Raw genomic sequence first — 20,313 nt, forward strand, 5'->3', positions numbered from 1 at the left:
ATAGTACAAAAACAGTTGGTTCCTTCCTATACAAAAGCGAATTAGTGACCTCTCATATACAAAAATTACCTTTAGCACATTTATCCTACGTTTTGTAAACAAATTCAAACGTTTGAAAAAAAATCCCCAAAAAACATTAGTTAAAACTCCTGACCTGGCATTGGATTGTTCCAACTGGAGACAAAAACATCTTTAAGCAAGCATTGACACATGTACACAAGAAACTCCATGGGCCAAAGAGACTTTATTTCTGGTGTTAAGCTCCATCTTCAACATTGCAGGACGTTTGAGATACAAAATCCTTCACACTGATGGAAGACTGGTCTAACTTTAGTGCCACTACCGTTTGGGTGGAGTGTATGTTCCTTGATGTAGTTAAGATTATTGGTACTGGAGGAAGGGAGGACTGGTGGAGGCAGGGAAGGAGTTAAGTTAGGAGTCACGAAGTGTTCACTTCTGCTCAGGCATAAGGTCATCGATGGACTGGCCGGATTCCAGGCGTTTCTCCATCTCTACAAGCAGCTTAACTCCATCCACCACCATCTGAACCAGCTCAACCTCAGAGAAGCCCAGACGGTCTGCGTTGGAGATGTCAAACACACCACCTACTGCAGCAGTGTCAACTCCACCTGTTGAAGAGAGCAAGGTTAGTACTGGAGACCATTTGGTGTATAGGAGACAAAGCAGTTTAAAAGTGGAAAAAGTACCTGTTCCACGCTTTTGAAGCCGGAGTCGCTTAAGAATCTCACCAAACTTCTCATGCTTGCTTACGTTAGGGAGTTTGACATGAACGCCACCACGCAACCCTGTGCCCAGGTTGGAGGGGCAGGTTAAGACGTAGCCCAAGTGCTCGTTCCACATAAACTCATGGCCCTTCTCTTTAAACAGTTCCTCAATCTGCAACCACAAGTAAGAGGGTAAATTAAGAAATGCAGTGTATAGAAATGATTTAAAAGACAGATTATTTAAAAACAAACCTTTGTGAGGCCTGTGCAGAAGCGATTGAAGACTTCCCTCATGTTGCCACCTTTCTGCATGGAGATGACACGTAGATGGTCTTCCTCATTCACCCACACTAGGAATGTCTTATTGTCATTGTGCCTATGAAGCATTAAAAATAAATAAAAAATAATGTAGGAAGACCAACTAGAATTCAATGAGATGACCACTTTAAATAAAAATCGAATGGCAATGACGATTATTTTTATTATAATTTTAAATAAATTCTGTAAAACTATAATATAAACTTATATGCCAAAAGGCATCCATCTTGTAACTATATACAAATAAAAAAATAAATAATAATAATAATAATAATAATAATAATAATAATAATAAAAATAAATAAATAAAAAGCTAGCTACAAAGACGCGCTTACTCACCAGATCCCCCTGGCATCAGGCCAGTCACGGGCCATCCCAGAGGCCAGCAACAGTGGAGACACAGGCTTATCAAACAGGAAGTGGTCATCAATCAGCTGCTGCTGCTCCTCCTCCGTCATGTCCTTGAGGGCGTAGTACTTTCCTTTGAGATCACCATCAAGAGCCCCCAAAGCTGTGAAGTCAAAGGATAAGTCACAACCACCAAATCAACGGATACTTAAATCACATGGGTTTCTAACCACTCCTAAACCATTGCTCTCGACTTGACATGAAAACAAAAGCCTAAAGGAGCTCACCCTCGACAGACAGACTCTCGATACCGCGTCTCTCCCCACGGCTGCAATGAGGGGGGAGGCAGAAGCCGCGGATGCTCCTGCCGGTTCGTACTCTGGAGCTCAGAACGTAGTTGGGGTCAAGGTCATCTCCGCCCTATTAAAAGAAAACCAATGCCGCTAAATTAACCGCTGACTATTTTGAAACGTTAAACCCAATTAGATGCAGCAGACGGACAGACTCAATAGCATACCTTGAGGTTGTCTGGGTTCAGATCAGTCTTGTGCTTGTCTGTGGGTTTATATCCACCATGGCGGTCCTCAATGACGGGGTCCAGGAGCTCTTTAAACACATCGTATGTCTCCTCATCTCCGGCCACGCAGCCCACCGTCATGATGAAAGGATGTCCTGAAAGACAAAAATAAAAAACACAAGTCAGACAAAACCCCCAACTTTAGCGATTGAAAAACAAAAGAATTCTTTCAAATTTCTCATACGCTGATGGCAAACAGATTTTTCAGGGGCAAAAGCCTAATATAACCAAATCAAGCTTATCCTCGCATGGTTTGCCTTGCAGCAATCATGAGACGAGACAATTCTCCCTTTGTTGCGTGTAAACATAGCACCTTTGATCAAGTTCACTTTTTTTGCATGTGTAAAATACACAAAGTATAAAAACTAACTAAAATTATGCAATCAGACTGCAAAACATTTAGTATTTGTAATTAAATTACATTTTAAAAAGGCTCCAGTTACTTTAATTACATTAAACAAAATAAATAAATAAAAATAATAAATTTGTGCAACTTGGATAATTGTTGGTTAATTTAGGAAATACCAGCAAGTTAAAGAAGTCTGTCGATTGTGCGAAATGTTTGCTGTGATCCTGATGGCCTTATTTTCAATCTTCTGGGATTGTTTAAAAAGCCTCCCGATGAGCAGCGCAATACACCGATTGACCATAAGCCAACAGAACTGAAAAATGTGGAAATCTTGACTGGGTTTAACACCTTTGCTTGGTTGGGGGACATGGTTTCCAGTGTTAAACAAACATCCTAATGTTCATAGGGCATTGTCATTAGCTCAAGGCTGTAAATAACATTCAAGTTATTTTATTCGAATATCCATTCAGACATGAAGTACAGGTGTACAACTGTCAGATATAGATTAGCATTCAGGCTCACATCGATCACCCCTTCATTGGATTCTTTGCTTGTTCTGCCATAGTGTGTAATGGATTGAGACTTGCATATGGTCACATGTTCTAGTAAGCTGTTGGCCAACTCCACTTAGGTGATGAGTAAAATGTGACGCATGCCATAAAGCATATCTCAGTCACACACACGAGATAGGCAGGGCTGTCTACAGACCTTTAATATACTTCTGTAATACATTAATAGACCGACTTGCACCCTAAATAACATTATAGAAACCCCTTTTGGGGAAACCAACTTTAAATTAGGAGCATTTCATTGTAGATTTAGGCATCCATCTATTGGGTAGATTTAGACATCTATAAAACAGACTGGAATAGAAAACTACTATTAAAAAGCAATGCCTAACAGAAGAAAAACAAACATGGTAAGTCAAAAAAAAAATTTGTATTTTTTTAGGCCTTGTACTAGATCCACTAGTATTTGATGCATTTTCCTGTCACAAAATGAGATGTCACAGTATAAAAAAAAAAAATTAAAAATTTCACAAACCAAGTGTCAACTTGGCAATCGCACAGACCCAATATTGTGCAAGCTTCAAGATTGTACATACATTTTGCTTATAAAAGTGCTGATGTAAAAAAATTACTACATGAAACTTGCCACTGCCTACTTGGAAGAGCAGCCAACTATTAAAAAGAAAAAGAAAAAAAAAAAAAGTTATAAAAGGATCAAATCCAAGGTCATGCGAGATGACCTTAGACTACTAAAATGTGAGAAACTAAAACTTTAACTTAATGGGGGGGGGGAAATAAAAAATATAGACCGCTACACCAGAGGGCCACTGTTGAAAGACCCAGCAAATTAAGCGGATTATCGGTCAATGTGATTACACAATGAACCATAACCTTTGTTTGATTGCTTTCAAAAGGGCAAAATAAATAAGGACTACTGTTGTATACAACCATTTCATCATCAATAAACTCAGAAGTACCAGATAGCTAGTTTTTACAAGCTTCTGTTGAGAAGCTCAATTTTGTCAATAATTAAATCCCACTTGTATACTAAACAGACTTCATACACTGAAGGAGTTTGCTTGAGTTGCAGGGTTGGAAACCTGCCACTTGTATTGAAGAGAGGGACACGGTCATTGATTGTAGAAAGTATTTGATTGGAGAAATGTTGGTAGTAGGGGATGAGTCATCACTTTACCACAGATAAGGCAGACAACACCTCCCTCAGGTGCATTCTGCTAAATATACTGTAGGTTGTTGGCATATGGACGAGCAAATCTAACAAACGAGCTAGAAGCCACAACTCATTCGGACACAAAGTCTAAAACACTTGAAAGGGTGTGCACATCGCGTCCAGGTCCTTTACCTGGATTGTCAACTCCGGTTTGAATGACGTCATCCAGGGTAAATCCGCTGGGGGTTTGTTTGTCCCTAAGGTTTGCGTACATCTCGGGCGTCAGCACCTTCGCCATGTGGTTGTTGTGCTTGGTGAGGTCGGGATACTCCTGCTCGGCGGAGTAGTTCATCTTCAGCAGATTGTGAGTGTTACCGAAAGGCATGATTGCGTCTACCTGAGGGCAGAGAATTGGAAATAAGTGCATGTCAGAAGCGAAACAAATCCGATTCCAACACGAGGACAAAGCCAGCCCCTCTCAGCTGCATTAATAATGACGTAACAGCATTAAAAGCACATTTTGTACAACGGAGGATTTTGTTTAAACTCGCTTGAATGGTTTGAGCACTTAAACAGTCGTCGTGTATAACGGCAATTGTGCTCGGTGGCGCGTTGTGTCACGCGGGCAGTAAATATGATGGAATGTCGAGCGCGCGTCCGTTAAATGACGCGTCATATGATAAATGCGTTCACATGCATGTAGATTTCGCATCTTATGTAATGTCGTCTGTGCATTACGATGAGTTTGCAGTGAAATCATGTATTATTATTTGAAGCAAGCGAATGCGTAATGCGCCACGTCTCCAAAGACCTTGCAGAAAAAAGGAGGCTGACTGCAAGGTCGTTGCTGATGTTTGGGACAAAAGCACCTGGCCATGCACAGATCCACGTTAAGTTGGATTATAAATATCATTTAAATGGTTTACATGTTTATGTATTTATATTACTGGGCTCTCCAAACGATTAATAAACAGCATACGGAAACAAAGCGCACTGCAAATTGCGAGCAGAAGTTAAACACGAATTAGGCATGAATATAAATGCATTCCTTACGCTTAAATTATTAATACACAGCCCGTGAATGTTTGTTTTTACAAATCGATCTGGTAGATGTGTTACATCACATCTAATGAACGTAAATAAAAAAATAAAGGCTTGTTTTAATAATTTCAAGCAAAAACCATACCTTATACCGATTTTCTTTGGGAAAGCGGAATTAATCCTTCCTAAAGTCCACCAGAAACCACACAAAGACTGATAATGGTGTCCAGAAATAAGCCGCTTTGTGGGGTTTTTATATCAAGCCCGAGCTCTCCTCTGATTGGACGCTATTTGAGTCCATTCATTCTATTGGACAGCGCGTCGCATCACATCCACAACATCCAGTATTTGCTTACATTGATCACATGATGTTTTTCCTTGACGGCTCTCCTTGGCATGATTGACAATAAAAACTGTGGAATTCGATCACATTCATTTATTAATAATCATAGATGTTGTGTTTAGCATTTTAAAAAGAGGCAGTTGTGTTTATCATAAACAAATTCAACCTGTACTGATCAAGGGATGACCCAAATCAGATTTACTCAGTAAGAATCTATTAATGTATGACCTGAGCCCCAAAGTCTGACAATGAAGCATTGCTCATAATTCAGGGTGGATTTATCCTATAAACTCCATGTACAGTATCTGCCCGCCTTCTTTTAGTTCTCCATTTCATTACACAGTAATGAATCATCAGTTTGGCGTTGTGTGCGTGTGGTTTCATTTTTACAAGGAAACGAATTGTGTTTAACCTGTATTTTTGGTTTCATGTTGTTGTCCTCTGGACCATGTGAAGCTGAAATTGTCTACAAGCGCTTTGTCTTGTCAAGTGTCACATGATATGTTTGATATTATCTCTACACAAATGAATATGAAGTACTGTAACAAAATGCTTTGGTCTCTAAATAAAATCGCCAATCCTAAATAGTTTATATTTCAATGTAACTCAATCCTTAATCTAATTTACTATCTAATCCTCTATTCACTGACTTGTCAAATATCCAGTAGCATTCAAAAGTATGGGGTCAGTAATGTTTTTGTTGAATAAAATTAATACCCAATATTCAGGGGGCGTAGCGGACATTTTGAAAGTGGAGGGGGACAGCTAAATTTGATCAAAGTTTGCATTCATATAATTATTAATCACCTGTTTTTTTAATGATCTGCCTCTAAAAGTGAGGGGGGACGTCCCCCCTCATTGCTACGCCCCTGCCAATATCAGAAGAATTCATTAATTGATGTAACCCGTCATTAAATATGTCATGATTTTCAAAAAAACTGTTTACAAAAATAATAAAAATGCACGTTTTTATCTGCGGATCATAATATTAGAATGATTTCTGAAGGATCGTGCGACATCGAAGACTGGAGTAATGATAATAAAAATGTAGCTTTTACAACAGACTCTTTAACAATATTTCACAATATGCTAGTTTGTACTGTATTTATGGTCTAAACCAAACCAGTGACACAGACACTAAAATGTTGACATGTTCTATAACAGCCTTACATAAATATCTTACCAGACTTTGAAGCTTTGCTGTTTTAGACAGACTTTACCTCAGTGCTAATGAGAACCTGGTGAATTTCCTGGATTTAAGAGGCCACCTGGTTTCAAGGAAATGATATACTTGCTTCTGTGCTTGTTGCTATTAAGAGTTAAAGCTATGTTTTTACTGGAGACACCGCTTTAGTCTCCTGTGTACAGTAAGCTCTGCGAGGAGCTTAACCGTGGGCTCATGGAGAGACATCCATGCTGAGCAGATAATGCCATCGCCACTGTGCATGACTTTTACTGCAGTTCAGTGCTGTTTCTGCTGCCTTTACCTCCTGCTTTGTCTGAAATTACACATTGTATTATACTGTCATTTGTGCAATTATAAACTCACACTTCCTGTTTCTCTTTACCATCCTAGAACGTACAGTATGGCCACCCCTGTTTTTCTCTGTTGCCGGCATCACTGAAGTACGACACACGTTTAACCACATCTAGATTTAAATGCTGGATTATTATAACCTGTACACGTCATGATGTGTAGATTTGAACATAGCATTAGCATAACAATGTGTACACTTTTCACGATGTCCTGTTTTGAATTTAGCATTAGCATAGTAAACATTTCATGATATCTAGATTTGCGCTTAGCATTTGCATAACAAATTGTGCATATTTCATAATGTCTGGACTTGAACTTAGCATTTGCATCACCTGCACATTATCATTGACATCTTGATTTGAACCTAGCATTAGCATATTATCTCGTACACATTTCACGATGCTTCATATTAGCATTAGCTAATGGGCAACAAAGAAAGAGCTTTCACTTCCATATTTTCTTTGAAATATTGTACAAATTCTTTGATAGAAATGTGCAATCAGAAAAAGAGAGAATGTGTCTCGACTGAAGCCCAAGGCTGTGTCTGATGAGTATTCATGATGGCAGTGTTTCCCCCCCTCAACCCTGTGAAGTGTTTTTTTTTTCTCCCAGGTTCAGGGAGTGCATCGTAGTGCAGCAGTCACATTTTGACAGGGTGAGACCAATGCTGAGAGTGCTGATGTCAAAGAGAGTCCACTGCAGAACGTTTTGCTTTTCACCACTACATTTTTATAAATGCAAAACAATGGGCTGAATGCTGCAAGGATGACAACAAAACTCAGAAGACTAATTTGCAGCTGGTTCTCTTGAGATTTTCCTATGGGGAGCTTTTTAATTAATGAGTCAAATAAATTGTGTGGTAAGCATATGTTGACTAGTTATCTAATTGTATCTAATTATTTTTTAAAACTAAACACAACAGCTTTAAAATTCTAGTTTTGGATATGGATGTGTGTGATTTACTTTCCAAGTATCGTTGACTTGCATTTACCACAAGACCTTACATTAATTGAAAAAACCCATTATGAATTCCTGTAGGAAAATTTAGAGGGAACCAGTAGTGAGTTAATCAACTGGGTTTACGTCATCCCTGCAACCACTCTATATTGATGGACACACAGCACAGCATGTATACTAAAGCACAGCAAAGGAGCAGTTGTATCAGCATATCACATAAATTGTCACCTCGAGCTCACAAAGCATTAGCAGAATAACCGAGTCCCTTCCTCAGATCGTTTTATCTTACACTGCTAGCAGCTAACAAAATCTGTCTTCTTCGTAGCCATGTTGTCTGTCAAGACCTCCTGACAGGAAGCTGTCAAAATCACCCCTTCCCTCTTCTCACATGTCTCATTTGCATCACTCTTAATTCGTTATTTCACCCCTCCTTCTTCTCAGTCACCTCTCTGAAGCTCTGTAGAGAGGCTAAATCAGCACTACTTAGCCATCATGAGGACAGAAATTATTTAAATCTATTCAAATCTATTTTATATTCAAAACACATTTGAAAGGTGATTTTAAATATAACTACACTTAGACGCTTACCGCAAGTACACTACCATTCAAAGGTAAGGTTTAGGGATCAGTAAGTATTAATACTGTTCTTTATTCATTAAGGAATAAATATATATCTATATATTCACACACACACACACACACACACACACACACACACACACACACACACACACACACACACACACACACACACACAAACATACACATACACACTCACCGGCCACTTTATTTGGTACACTTGTCCAACTGCTTAGTAATGCAAATTAGCAACTCAATGCATTTAGGCATGTAGACATGGTTAAAACGATCTGCTGCAGTTCAAACCAAGCATCAGAATGAGGAAGAAAGGTGACTTAAGTGACTTTGACTGTGGCATGGTTGTTGGTGCCAGACGGGCTGGTCTGAGTATTTCAGAAACTGCTGATCTACTGGGATTTTCATGCACAACCAACTTTAGGGTTTACATAGAATGGTCCAAAAAGTGAATATATCCAGTGAGGGGCAATTCTGTGTGCACAAATTCCCTGTTAATGCCAGAGGTCAGAGGAGAATGGCCAGACTGGTTCGAGCTGACAGAAAGACAACAGTAACTCAAATAACCACTTATTACAACCGGGATATGCAGAAGAGCATCTCTGAAAGCACAACACGTTTAACCTTGAGGCGGATAGGCTACAGCAACTGAAGACTACACCAGGTGCCACTATTGTCAGAACAGGAAATTTAGGCTACAATTCTCACAGGCTCACCAAAATTGGGAAATAGAATATTGGAAAAACGTTGCCTGATGTGATGAGTCTCGATTTCTGCTGCGACATTCAGATGGTAGGGTCAGAATTTGGTGTCAACATTATGAAAGCATGGATTCATCCTGCCTTATACCAACGGTTCAGGCTGGTGGTGGTGTAATGGTGTGGGGGATATTTTCTTGGCACACTTTGGGCCCATAAGTACCAATTGACCTACCTAAATATTGTTGCTGACCATGTCTATCTCTTTATGACCACAGTGTATTCATCTTGTGATGGCTACTTCCAGCAGGATAATGTGCTGTGCCATAAAGCACGAATCATCTCAGACTGGTTTCTTGAACATGACAACGGGTTCACTGTACTCAAATGGCCTCCACAGTCACCAGATCTCAGTCCAATAGAGCACCTTTGAGATGTGGTGGAACCGGAGATTTGCATCATAGATGTGCAGCCGACAAATCTGCAGCCACTGTGTGATGTTATCATGTCAACGTGGACCAAAATGTCTGAGGAATATTTCCAGTACCTTGTTGAATCTATGGCCTGAAGGATTTGGGCAGTTCTGAAGGCAAAAGTGGGTCCAACCCGATAGTAGTAAGGTGTACCTAATAAAGTGGCCGGTGAGTGTATAAACCACTGATTGAAAAGTCATGTGACATGCTCCGAGTGATGTCACTTCCTCTAGAAGGAAACTCTGGAAGGCATTGAGGCATGTCAATACATTTTTCACATTAGTTTGTACAAAATGTTTAGGGTAGATCAAGAGTAGATTCATTATTTGTCAACTCTGTTATTGAGATATTTCAGTGAATTTCTTACTCATTTTAAAAAAACAAATGATGCATAATTTTAATAATTTTATTATTATGATTATTTATAAATAGTTTTACGCTGTCGCCTCACAGCAAGAAGGTTCGCTGGTTCAAGCCTCGGCTGGGTCAGTTGGCATTTCTCTGTGGAGTTTGTATGTTCTCCCCATGTTCACGTCGGTTACCTCCGGTTGCTCCGATTTCCCCCACAAGTTCAAAGACATGTGGAACCGGTGAATTGGGTAAGCTAAACATTTTTCGTAGTTTATGTGTGTAAATGAGAGTGTATGGGTGTTTCCCAGTGATGGGTTGCAGCTAAAAGGGCATCCGCTGTGTAAAACATATGCTGGATAAGTTAGAAGTTCACTGTGGTGACCGCTGAATAATAAAGAGACTAAGCCGAACAGAAATGAAGAAGTGAATGACAATTTTTAAAAACTATTTATTTGTAGCATTTGTTATAATAATTCATAGTGTTATATTATTATAATTATCTATGTATAAAAATATTCTTGGCTAGCATAAGAGCCTTTTTATTGAGGACCGCCATGTTATTTTAACAGTAACCTAACTGGCATTTCTGCAGCACTGAATGTGACTTCTGTTCAAGGCTGTTTTACATGATTTTTGCATACAACCTGCTAGTACTGGTTGCATTCACAGAAAATCCTCATGATAAGACAACGTAGTACATCATACATTACTTATCACCTCCATGTTATCGTATAGTTAAGCCATTTCTTCCTCGCTTGCCTCATACATTGTGTGACTTTGAACTGAAGGTCAACAGGATTCCACAGCATGGCTGTTTCCCTTACTTTCAACTCACGCATCCCAGCCTGGTAGATTAAAGATATCTATTGCGGCTCATCTGCCTTAAAACACCCCTGATTACATCGATGTCAATGGATTGACACTTACATTGACCAATCAGAAGCCATCTGTTCTCTACTGCCCAATCCAATCGAACCACTTGAACCAATGAGAGTTGTGTCTATAAATGTCACCTACTACAGGCATAAGGGTGTTTGCAGCATTAAGGAAGTTGACTTAGGGCCATATGTTAGGAAATGTGCACTGAAGAGATAGAAAGCTCGGTTTTTAGTTGCATTGACTAGAGCAGAGCACTTGTGGCAATGTCTATCAATCTGAACTTCTTGAAACATGAAAAAGACTGGATGGAGTAATAAATAAGAAAAGATAGCTAAAGAGAACTATTGCATAACATAGTATAATACTGGTAAATGACTGTACAACGTGGCCCAATAGTCAAAGCTTTCATGCAAACTGCTAGGCGCTATTGTACGCAACAGCTTGACGCAACCAATTTTCCAGCTCCACCATTCAGCGCCTAGAAAAGATTGGCTGCTTTGCTTTTGCTTTGCAGCCTATTGTGGTCACAGGGGCTGGCAATGGTAGAGGCCATTTAAATTTTAACCAGCCAAATGAATTTAGGTCAGCATCGGCTTTCAAAAGTGCTCAATTATCTTGAATAATAAATCTAGAGCGCTGTCCCTCCTGCAGTGACAGACCCATCCATGAGTGGAGAGCCTGCCCTTCAGTCGCTCGCCAAACAACGGTGTATTCAGCTGAGAGATTCAAGCTGAAGTTCACTACTTAACTGCTTTGAATCACAAAAAAGAGCTGTTTCAAAACTGTATGTATAAGTTATGCTTATTCTAAAGCTTTATAACATGATTCTGAAGGAAGATTAAATACAGGTTATGTTCAACTGATGGTAAATGTTGAAATTATGTCATAAATTTAAGATAAAAAGCAGTAACAATATATTTATATTACAAAGTGTAATGTACATTATAGTTACAACCCAGGCTTATTCTGAAAACAGCCGTATATACGTTTCTGGAGAGCGCCAAATACGTTCTATTGAAATTTTTGTTTTTGCAAATCCACCAGAGGTTGCTGTGTATGCTTTCTGAGATCTCAAATATCTCTCGCGAGTGCCATTCGCGCCTGATGTTCTCACGTAAATTCACCAGAGGCTGCTGTCCACAGACTGACTGACGGACTGACCGATAGATCGATTGACTGACATACCCTCCTCCTTCCCTAAACCCAACTAATTGTGTTTTTAAAAGCACCAACTGACCCGCTCACCCACTTCACTAAACCCAACGAGTGTTTTAAAAAAATAAATCAGAAAAGAAAAGCCCTTGTCTGATTTTTACCATGTTTTCAGATTTTACCCCATTCTTACCCTGTTATTTACTTGTTTTTTTATTTTTATTTTTTCACTCTCCGCTGTCGCCACTGGCTTGCATGGTTCAGGATCTGAAAAGCTACTCATCGATGAATTTCCTCTTCAGTGTTTGGACTCTCAGTAATGATTTTAAATCACACTGAACTGAGCTAAACTGAACTGAACTTAAACACTATAATCTGAACTACCCTGATCCAGTTACTATGACCATTTATATGAAGCTGCTTTGACACAATCTACATTGTTAAAGCGCTATACAAATAAAGCTGAATTGAATTCAATTGAATTTTTTTGAATTCTGTTTTTGTCTTACCTGCTTTCTGGAATTGTTCTTCATCTGACTCAAACCCCATCATCGCAATCAACTCTGCTCTGTGCCGACGTACCTACATAGCGAGCAGTATGTTTTCAGAATGAGCCATTTTCAGAATGTTGAGGAATTAAGTTAATTTGTTAAGTTTTACAGATTTAAGTAAATTGAACATAAAACAATTAAGTTGTCACAAAACTCAAGAATTGTGTTGTTTTGGTTCATTTTAATAAGTAGTCTAAACAAAAAGCAATTGTCATTTTGAGTGCTTTATTATTTAATAATTGTCTCTCTTTTATCTCTGTTTTCCTAATTTCATTTATTTTATAAAGTCATAACTTTGTCTTTTAATTGATTTGGCTTATAATTGCAGTGCTGTCACAGTAGCTGGTCCTACATTGTGGAATGCTCTGCCCCTCTGTATTAGATCTATATCATCTCTGTCTGTTTTAAAATCTAGGTTGAAATCTTACCTTTTTGATTTGGCATTTTATCAGTGGGATTTTTTTTGTTTTGTTTTAGCTATTAGTTTATACCTTTCTCTTTGTGATTTGTAGCACATTGGTCAACCTTTGGTTGCGTCTAATAGTGCTATGAAAATAAAACTGACATTGACATTGACATTGATTGCTTGGTGTAGGGCTGGGCGATTAATCAAAAACTAATTGAAATCAACATTTAGAACCCATAACCCCTAAATTTTCCAGGTCAATTTTTTTAAATTTCTTTCCCTACCTAGTCACATGACTCCACTGAACTGAAAAATGTTCAACACATTTGCATCCAGATCTGATCTCTATAATGTTATTTCAATGGCAAATGTCATGAGTATTACAAGTTGACAGCGCATTTGTATAACACGAGTAGGCGCACGAGCAAAGAGACCATATGGTTTTCCTCTGTTCAAGCACAAAACTTATTGCACTCAAGTATACTTAAAAAAGTAAAAAAAAAGTATAAAAAAAGTATACTTTTTTTTTTAAAGAAAGAAGTTTTAAGAAAGTGTTTTAATTTTAGTTGTTCACTGTTAATGTTCAATAGATTAAATAACCATAGGTAGTAGATAGTAGCGTGTTTCCTTCAACCATTTTAAAGTCAAGTAATACACCCTTCATTCAGAAAGCTCTCACTTGTAATATGTGAGCATATTTACTGTACAAAACTTGTCAGTGAACTATGAATGCAAAAAATATAAAATAATAGTTCATTAATCATATTCGAGTTAAAATGGTCACTTAATCCATCAGTTATTTTTTATTTTAGGCTAAAATGTTCACCCCTAGTTAGTGTTAATATAAGAAGACGTTTTCAGCTCTGAAACTGAAATTCTTTTAACATGTTGACCTCTTGAGAAACTCAAGTAAAGTAGATTTCTCATTTCATCACCCCTTTAATTTATGGCCATTGTCAATATTTGCATTTAGATTGCTTTAACTGTCATTAATTAATCACTTAAATCTTTACCAGCAACAATGTAATACCAACTGTAGATTTATATTTTAAAGGAAAAATCTTCAACAATTAAAAATCCTTACAGATGGAACTGATGTTTTTGAGCCATTGGTCTCTTTAGAGACAGACTACCGCTAACATGTTCAACCATTAAGCACTCAAAAGAGCCTCTTCTAATGGATCTCAAGTGGTTTTAAGACTCAGTCTTTCTGTATCATGCTTGAGAGGGATTATGATTAATGCTTATGAAGAGCGCTGCAGTAATGTGTCTTTTTTCATACCATACATGTGGTTTGATTCTGTAGAAAGACACGTTTCGCTTAATGCACTTAATGTGTTGACCCACCAAAAACAGCTCGCAGCTGCAGATGTGATGGAGCATGTAACAAACGCACTGCATTACATAACACACTCACATATTGTCTAATTCACTCACACACACACACACACACATACACGCACACTCTGACTCACACAGCCAGTGACGTCATAGTGATGTGCTTAGACTATTCAGTGTGTTTATCAAAGTATATCATGTTTGTAGCAGATATATGTGCACTTGTAAAAGAACAACAGCTCTCCTGAAATTCATATCGATCGCGCTGCTGGTGTTTTGTTGTGAGATGTGAATTGGAGGTGGAGTGGAGTGGAGCGGGTGGGGTTTGCTGATGTCTGTGTTGGTCACGTGTGAAGGCATGCTTATGATGCCGCATCACAGATCAGCTGACTTGCTGCTTGATTGCAAAGTCTCTTGCAGCAGACATCAGATTATTTGGCTATTGTGGAACAATCTATATACAGTGCTCAGCATAAAGGAGTACACCAGTCATAGGTCTCCCTTTTAAATAATAATGTGAGTGCAATAGGATGCTTTACAATAATTTTTTTGTGCATATACATTAGATTAGTTAGTACCACATCCAAAACTGGATCTTATCTAACTAAACAATTAAGATCATAGTTCAAAAATGAGTATGCTCAAATCAATATTTTGGGGTGAAATTTAGTGGAAATCTTGTAATTATATTTTGTTTGCAATAACTCATTTGAATTCAAATGTATTATCTTTCTATTCCTAGGGTAGGTGACCAAACTCTTATTATAATGGATAGAACTGTTTGATAAAATTGTCTTGTTTAAATGCACACAAATATTACCTTTATTCACTGAGAAATTCATTAAAAATATTGATTTTCAAAAGGGGTGTACTCATTTATGCTCAGCACTGCAGGTAGTCACTGTGGTCACAGTTAAAAGTAGGCTACAACCATTCAATGTTAGTTCAAGTTCATCAAAGCATATTAACTTATTCATTCATTTTCTTGTCGGCTTAGTCCCTTTATTAATCCAGGGTCGCCACAGCAGAATGAACTGCCAACTTATCCAGCAAGTTTTTTTACGCTGCAGATGCCCTTCCAGCTGCAACCCATCTCTGGGAAACATACACACACATTCACACACTACGGACAACCTTTGGACTATGGGGGGACCGGAGCACCCGGAGGAAACCCACGCGAAGGCAGGGAGAACATGCAAACTCCACACAGAAATGCCAACTGAGCCAAGGTTCAAACCAGGGACCCAGTGACCTTCTTGCTGTGAGACGACTGCACTACCTACTGCGCCACTGCCTCGCCCTTATTAACTTATACAAAAACAATTTGTTCAGTCTTGGAACAATCTACATTGGTAATAGCTGTATTTATCACAAAAAAACAGGAGATTGGTATTTTAACTGATGAGGTGACTTTAATAGAGTTTTAGCTATGCTAAAAAAAATAAGCCTAACACTGCAGCATAAAATGCAGCATTTGCTTTTTTTTTCAAATAGTTTTTTATAATTATTCAGGATAGATTGATTTTTAGAAATTATATATTTTTTATATATTCATTTGCATTTGCTATATAATGAAAATCTGGAAATGCCTAGGCATAGCTGAATAATAAAAGTTCAGGATGTACAGTGCATGGCAAACCATGAGCTTCATATGCCATTTCTTTTCCTCTTTGTCATGTCAATCTTGTAAGTGTAAAATCCTGGTGGAAAACAGGGCAGTTGGAAAACACAGACAAATTTTGGACATATCTACAAATATTATTGTTTATTTAAGCTTACATTAAACTTAATATGTGGGACTCTCATTTTGAAAATGATAGAGGCAGGGAGACTTAAGTCCTTTGATCTGTGCCACATCTTTTTGATTGTTATCTATACATTGTGTCGCTGGTGTGGGAGCAAATGGCTCAACCAGTTAAACTTCACAGCATGTCAGAACACAAAATGTGGGGTTAATGGATTTAAATTTTTTTCAAGCGCCACTCTGAGAGGGCGTGAGGTCTGTTTAAATGTATCTTTTTTTAGTTTATTGTGTATTTTGTGAAATTTGCCACATATGTTTGTGATTGAAACTTGTAAACTGCTGAATATAAGTGTTTAATGCATGTTTATGCATCCTGTCATATCACTCACAACTCTCAGAAATAAAGGTACGCAAGCTGTCACTGTGGGGGTACCTTTTCAAAAGGTACACATTTGTACTTGAAGGGTCCATATTTGTACCTCAAAAGTACATATTAGGACCTAAAAATTTTAAGAAAAACACTTTTGTACTTTTTAGGTACTCATTTTTACCCTTGAGGTATTAATATGGACCTTTCAGGTACAAATTTGTACCTTTCAAAAAGGTACCACCCCAGTGACAGATCACATACCTTTATTTCTGAGAGTGTACTGTGTGTTTATGGAGTGAATGGACAACAGTAAACTTCAAAAATCCATCTGTTTCTGCAGAGGCTGATATTAAATCCTGTTTTCATACAAGCTAAAGCTTCAAAATACAACTCTAAACACATCTCTTTCTACTCAATTTTCTTAAGTATTATTATTTTGCAAGTCTTTATTTCATAGTACATCTCACTTTGTGTAAGTGAGAGCAGGCACTGACACGAGCTGCAGAGCGTCAGAGCAGAGCTCATTAATAATCATGGACTTCCAAATATGGTCAAAACTAAGCTTTCAGGTTTTAATTCAGCATATAAAACTATTTCAGAAGAATTTGTGAACTTATAAGCCACATGACTATGTAGGCATCAGGGAACAATTTATATTATTGAATCAATGCATATTTTAGTATTCTTGTTGGTTGATATTGAATATATTAAATAGCATATACAATTGTTCTATTCTCTTCCATTCTATTCTATTCTTATGTTCTGTGTTTGGATTCTGGCATTTTTCAGTTGTCCGGTTTGTGAAGGAGGTTCCATTTCAGACATTGACCCCTCCTCTATATTTCTCTATCCTCCTCTCTCTCTTCTCTCCCCTCCTCCAGCTTCACTGGCTTTGTCTGATCTGAAGTGGGTGAAAGGGAAAGGCTCATTTCTCCTTTAATGCATCTTTAAACGCTCTGTCTACAGCAGCGCTTATGCATTCAACTCCTGCTCTCCCAAACTGCCTATTAGGAGAGTGAAAAACCCAGTCACCTTCATCTGTCTGCTCCTCGTTTGCTTTGCCCTGCGGCTGTGTGGCATTGTCAAGACCGCACAGTTATTTTCCCCTCGATGTCCTACACTGTAAATTGATTTCTGTGATTTCTACGAGACGAATTTGGACCTTGCGCCTGTGGCCTAGATGTCATTGGGGCTCTGGCTGTCTCCTGCATATGAGTTATCATTAGACGAGGGCAGAATTGCTCTCTCCCTCCCATTTCTAACCGAGGGACGTTCATTCACAGACAGCCATTTGCATATGAACGCCATGGCGGCTACTGTATTAATGAAACATTGCTTCCATTGTTGCCATGAGAACAAAAGAGGCGATGATGTCATGCCGCTCCTTTCACCTCTCTGATTAGCTGAGAGGACACAGCGGGCAGTGTGGAGTGGTAATTATGAGTGAAGGCATGGTTCCCAGCCTCTGCACTGACTGGATGCCCACGCAGTCTCCCTGCCAACCGTACTGCACAATGCTGGAAAACGCCACATTAAACTGATTCGGTTTATTGTTTAAAAAAGGCATGCAGGGTAGAATCTTTTTGGCTGGCTCATGGTGATTGACCTGCTTAGAAGGATTTGTTTCTTTATTGAGTGCACTAATTGTTTAGATTTCACCCACTTGTTTAGTAGCACTAGGATTTTCACAAAGGATTTTTAAAAAGGCTTTGTTAATTTGTTATTAACCATAACCCAAACCAGTCACCAATGAGGTGAATCGCACCATTGCAAACTTTAATTGTTTTTTGCCTTTATTGTCATAGGACTGTTGTTATAAGTTAACAAATATATGAAATATATACACATTAAAGGACTAAAATTTAAATAAAGTTGTTTAGATGTTTTAGTATTGTTAGTTTTTAAAATATCTATCTAAGCTAGTGTGCTCCAAAACAATGACAAAATTCATGTTTAGAAGATATAAAACTGATATAAACATGTTAAGCTTGTAGTTTGTCACTACGTTTAGTTGTCTAAATGGATCAACAGCTTTATTTACATTAACCTACATTACAGTTCCTTATCCCATCATAACCAATCAAATGCTCTCAGGTATCTGATATGGCCCGCTTCCTTCAAGGCGCTTGTCGTTTGCTTTTCATTTGACTCTCACTGCCAGAGCTGTGATAAAACAAAACACTATTGGCTGTCTTTTAAAAAGGGGAGGGGCTACACCATGTCCCTCCTTCTCTTTGTGTTTTCATTGAATCAAACATCGATTAAAATGCACATTTCAACGCACTTGAATCAAACATCGATTAAAATGCACATTTCAACGCACTTGAATCAAACATCGATTAAAATGCACATTTCAACGCACTCCATGGGACCTTTAAGGTTTATTCAGTGTTTTTTGCCCTTATTATCATAGGACAGTAGTTATACAAGAAGTAAAGAAATATATGAAATATACACATTAAAGGTCCCATAAAATTTTAATATTTTTAGATTTTGGTATTAGTATTATTTGTTTTTATGATATCTATTTGCTAGTGTGCTCCAAAACAGTGACAAAATTAGATTGTAGAAGATATAAAACTGATTTAAATATGTAAAGAGTATGTTACTTTAACCTAAATGAATTACGGTTTTATTTATGTCAACCCGTATTTCATTTTCTCATCACATCATAACCAATCAAATACTCTCTTGTGTCTGACATGCTCCGCCCCCTGCAAAACGGTTCTCGTTTGCTTTTCATTTGGTGCACTTGAGCTCAACCACTCCCACTGGCAGAGCTGTGATAAAACAAAACGCTATTGGATGTCTTTTAAAAAGGGGAGGAGCTCCCACCCTCTCTTCGTGTTTAGGTTAAGATTACATCAAACATTTAATAAAAATACACATTTGAAAGCACTTAACAGGATCTTTGTGGTTAATTCAGTGTTTTTTGCCCTTATTATCATAGGACAGTAGTTATACAAGAAGTAAAACAAAATATGAAATATACACAATAAAGGTCCCATGAAATGAAAACAATGTTTTTATAGATGTTAATACTAGTATTATTCATTTTTAAGATATCTATAAGCCAGTGTGCTCCAAAACAACGGCAAAATTCGCGTTTAGAAGATATAAAACTGATAAAAACATGCAAAGCTTGTAGTTTGTCACTTCCGCCTAAATCGTTCAATGGTTTTATTCACGTCACCTCATACTACTTTCTCATCAAATCACAACCCATTAAATGCTCTCAAGTATCTGACATGTTCCACCCCTTTCTAAATACTTTTCATTTGCTTTTCACTTGGTGCACATGAGCTCAACCACTCACTGCCTTAAAACTTTTTCTTTTAAAAAGGGGAGGAGCTACACTATGCCACCCCCTCTCTTTGTGATTACATCAAACATTTTAGAAATAAGCACTTTTCAAAGCACTTTACGGAACCTTTAAGGTTTGTTAAGTGTTTTTCCCCTTATTATCGTAGGACAGTAGATATACAAGAAGCATAGAGACAGGAAGCATAGAGATTGGATTTCTGGATGCCCGAAGCACAGTTGCACTACATGTCAGTACACAAAGCTATTGGTGGCAATTATAAAACAAAATATATATATATTTTAAATTGCCAAATATGCATCAGTATATAAACACAGTGTATAAAATTTAAGGGCAGAGCTTTTTTGGTGCACTTTGCTGACTGCAACTCTTTTATTGATGGAATGACTACAGCTTTATGGATAGTGTATTATTTTGTTTCACAAATGAAACATAATTGTTTTTAAAGTAAGCTGAATCAAGACAAACAAACAAACATTAAACTAAATACACTTGATTAACAACTTCAAAGCTCACAACAGGAATGTATTTAAAGATTTATTAGATCTTAAAAAATATGA

General features: G+C 37.8%; 2 protein-coding genes across 2 annotated transcripts in view; one reads left to right on the forward strand and one right to left on the reverse strand.

Annotated features, from left to right (window-relative positions):
- Positions 1-225: 225 nt before the first annotated feature.
- Positions 226-5,252, reverse strand: ckbb (creatine kinase, brain b). The gene is made up of 8 exons (NM_173222.2): positions 5,184-5,252; positions 4,190-4,394; positions 1,909-2,063; positions 1,679-1,811; positions 1,383-1,554; positions 978-1,101; positions 708-897; positions 226-629 (listed from the first exon to the last, which is right to left on the reverse strand). Exons 2-8 carry the CDS (start codon positions 4,380-4,382, stop codon positions 451-453), a joined length of 1,146 nt encoding a protein of 381 aa, NP_775329.1. The 5' UTR covers positions 4,383-4,394; positions 5,184-5,252; the 3' UTR covers positions 226-450.
- Positions 2,995-20,313, forward strand: part of brf1b (BRF1 general transcription factor IIIB subunit b) — a 204,450-nt gene continuing 187,131 nt past the window's right edge. Inside the window, exon 1 of the mRNA XM_087296422.1 lies at positions 2,995-3,236. The gene's annotated coding sequence lies outside the window, so the exon portion shown is untranslated. The remainder of the gene's footprint in view (positions 3,237-20,313) is intronic.

The sequence above is a fragment of the Danio rerio genome, chromosome 20 (genome assembly GCF_052040795.2).
Source record: "Danio rerio strain M-AB ecotype USA chromosome 20, GRCz13ab, whole genome shotgun sequence".
Lineage (NCBI taxonomy): Eukaryota > Metazoa > Chordata > Actinopteri > Cypriniformes > Danionidae > Danio > Danio rerio.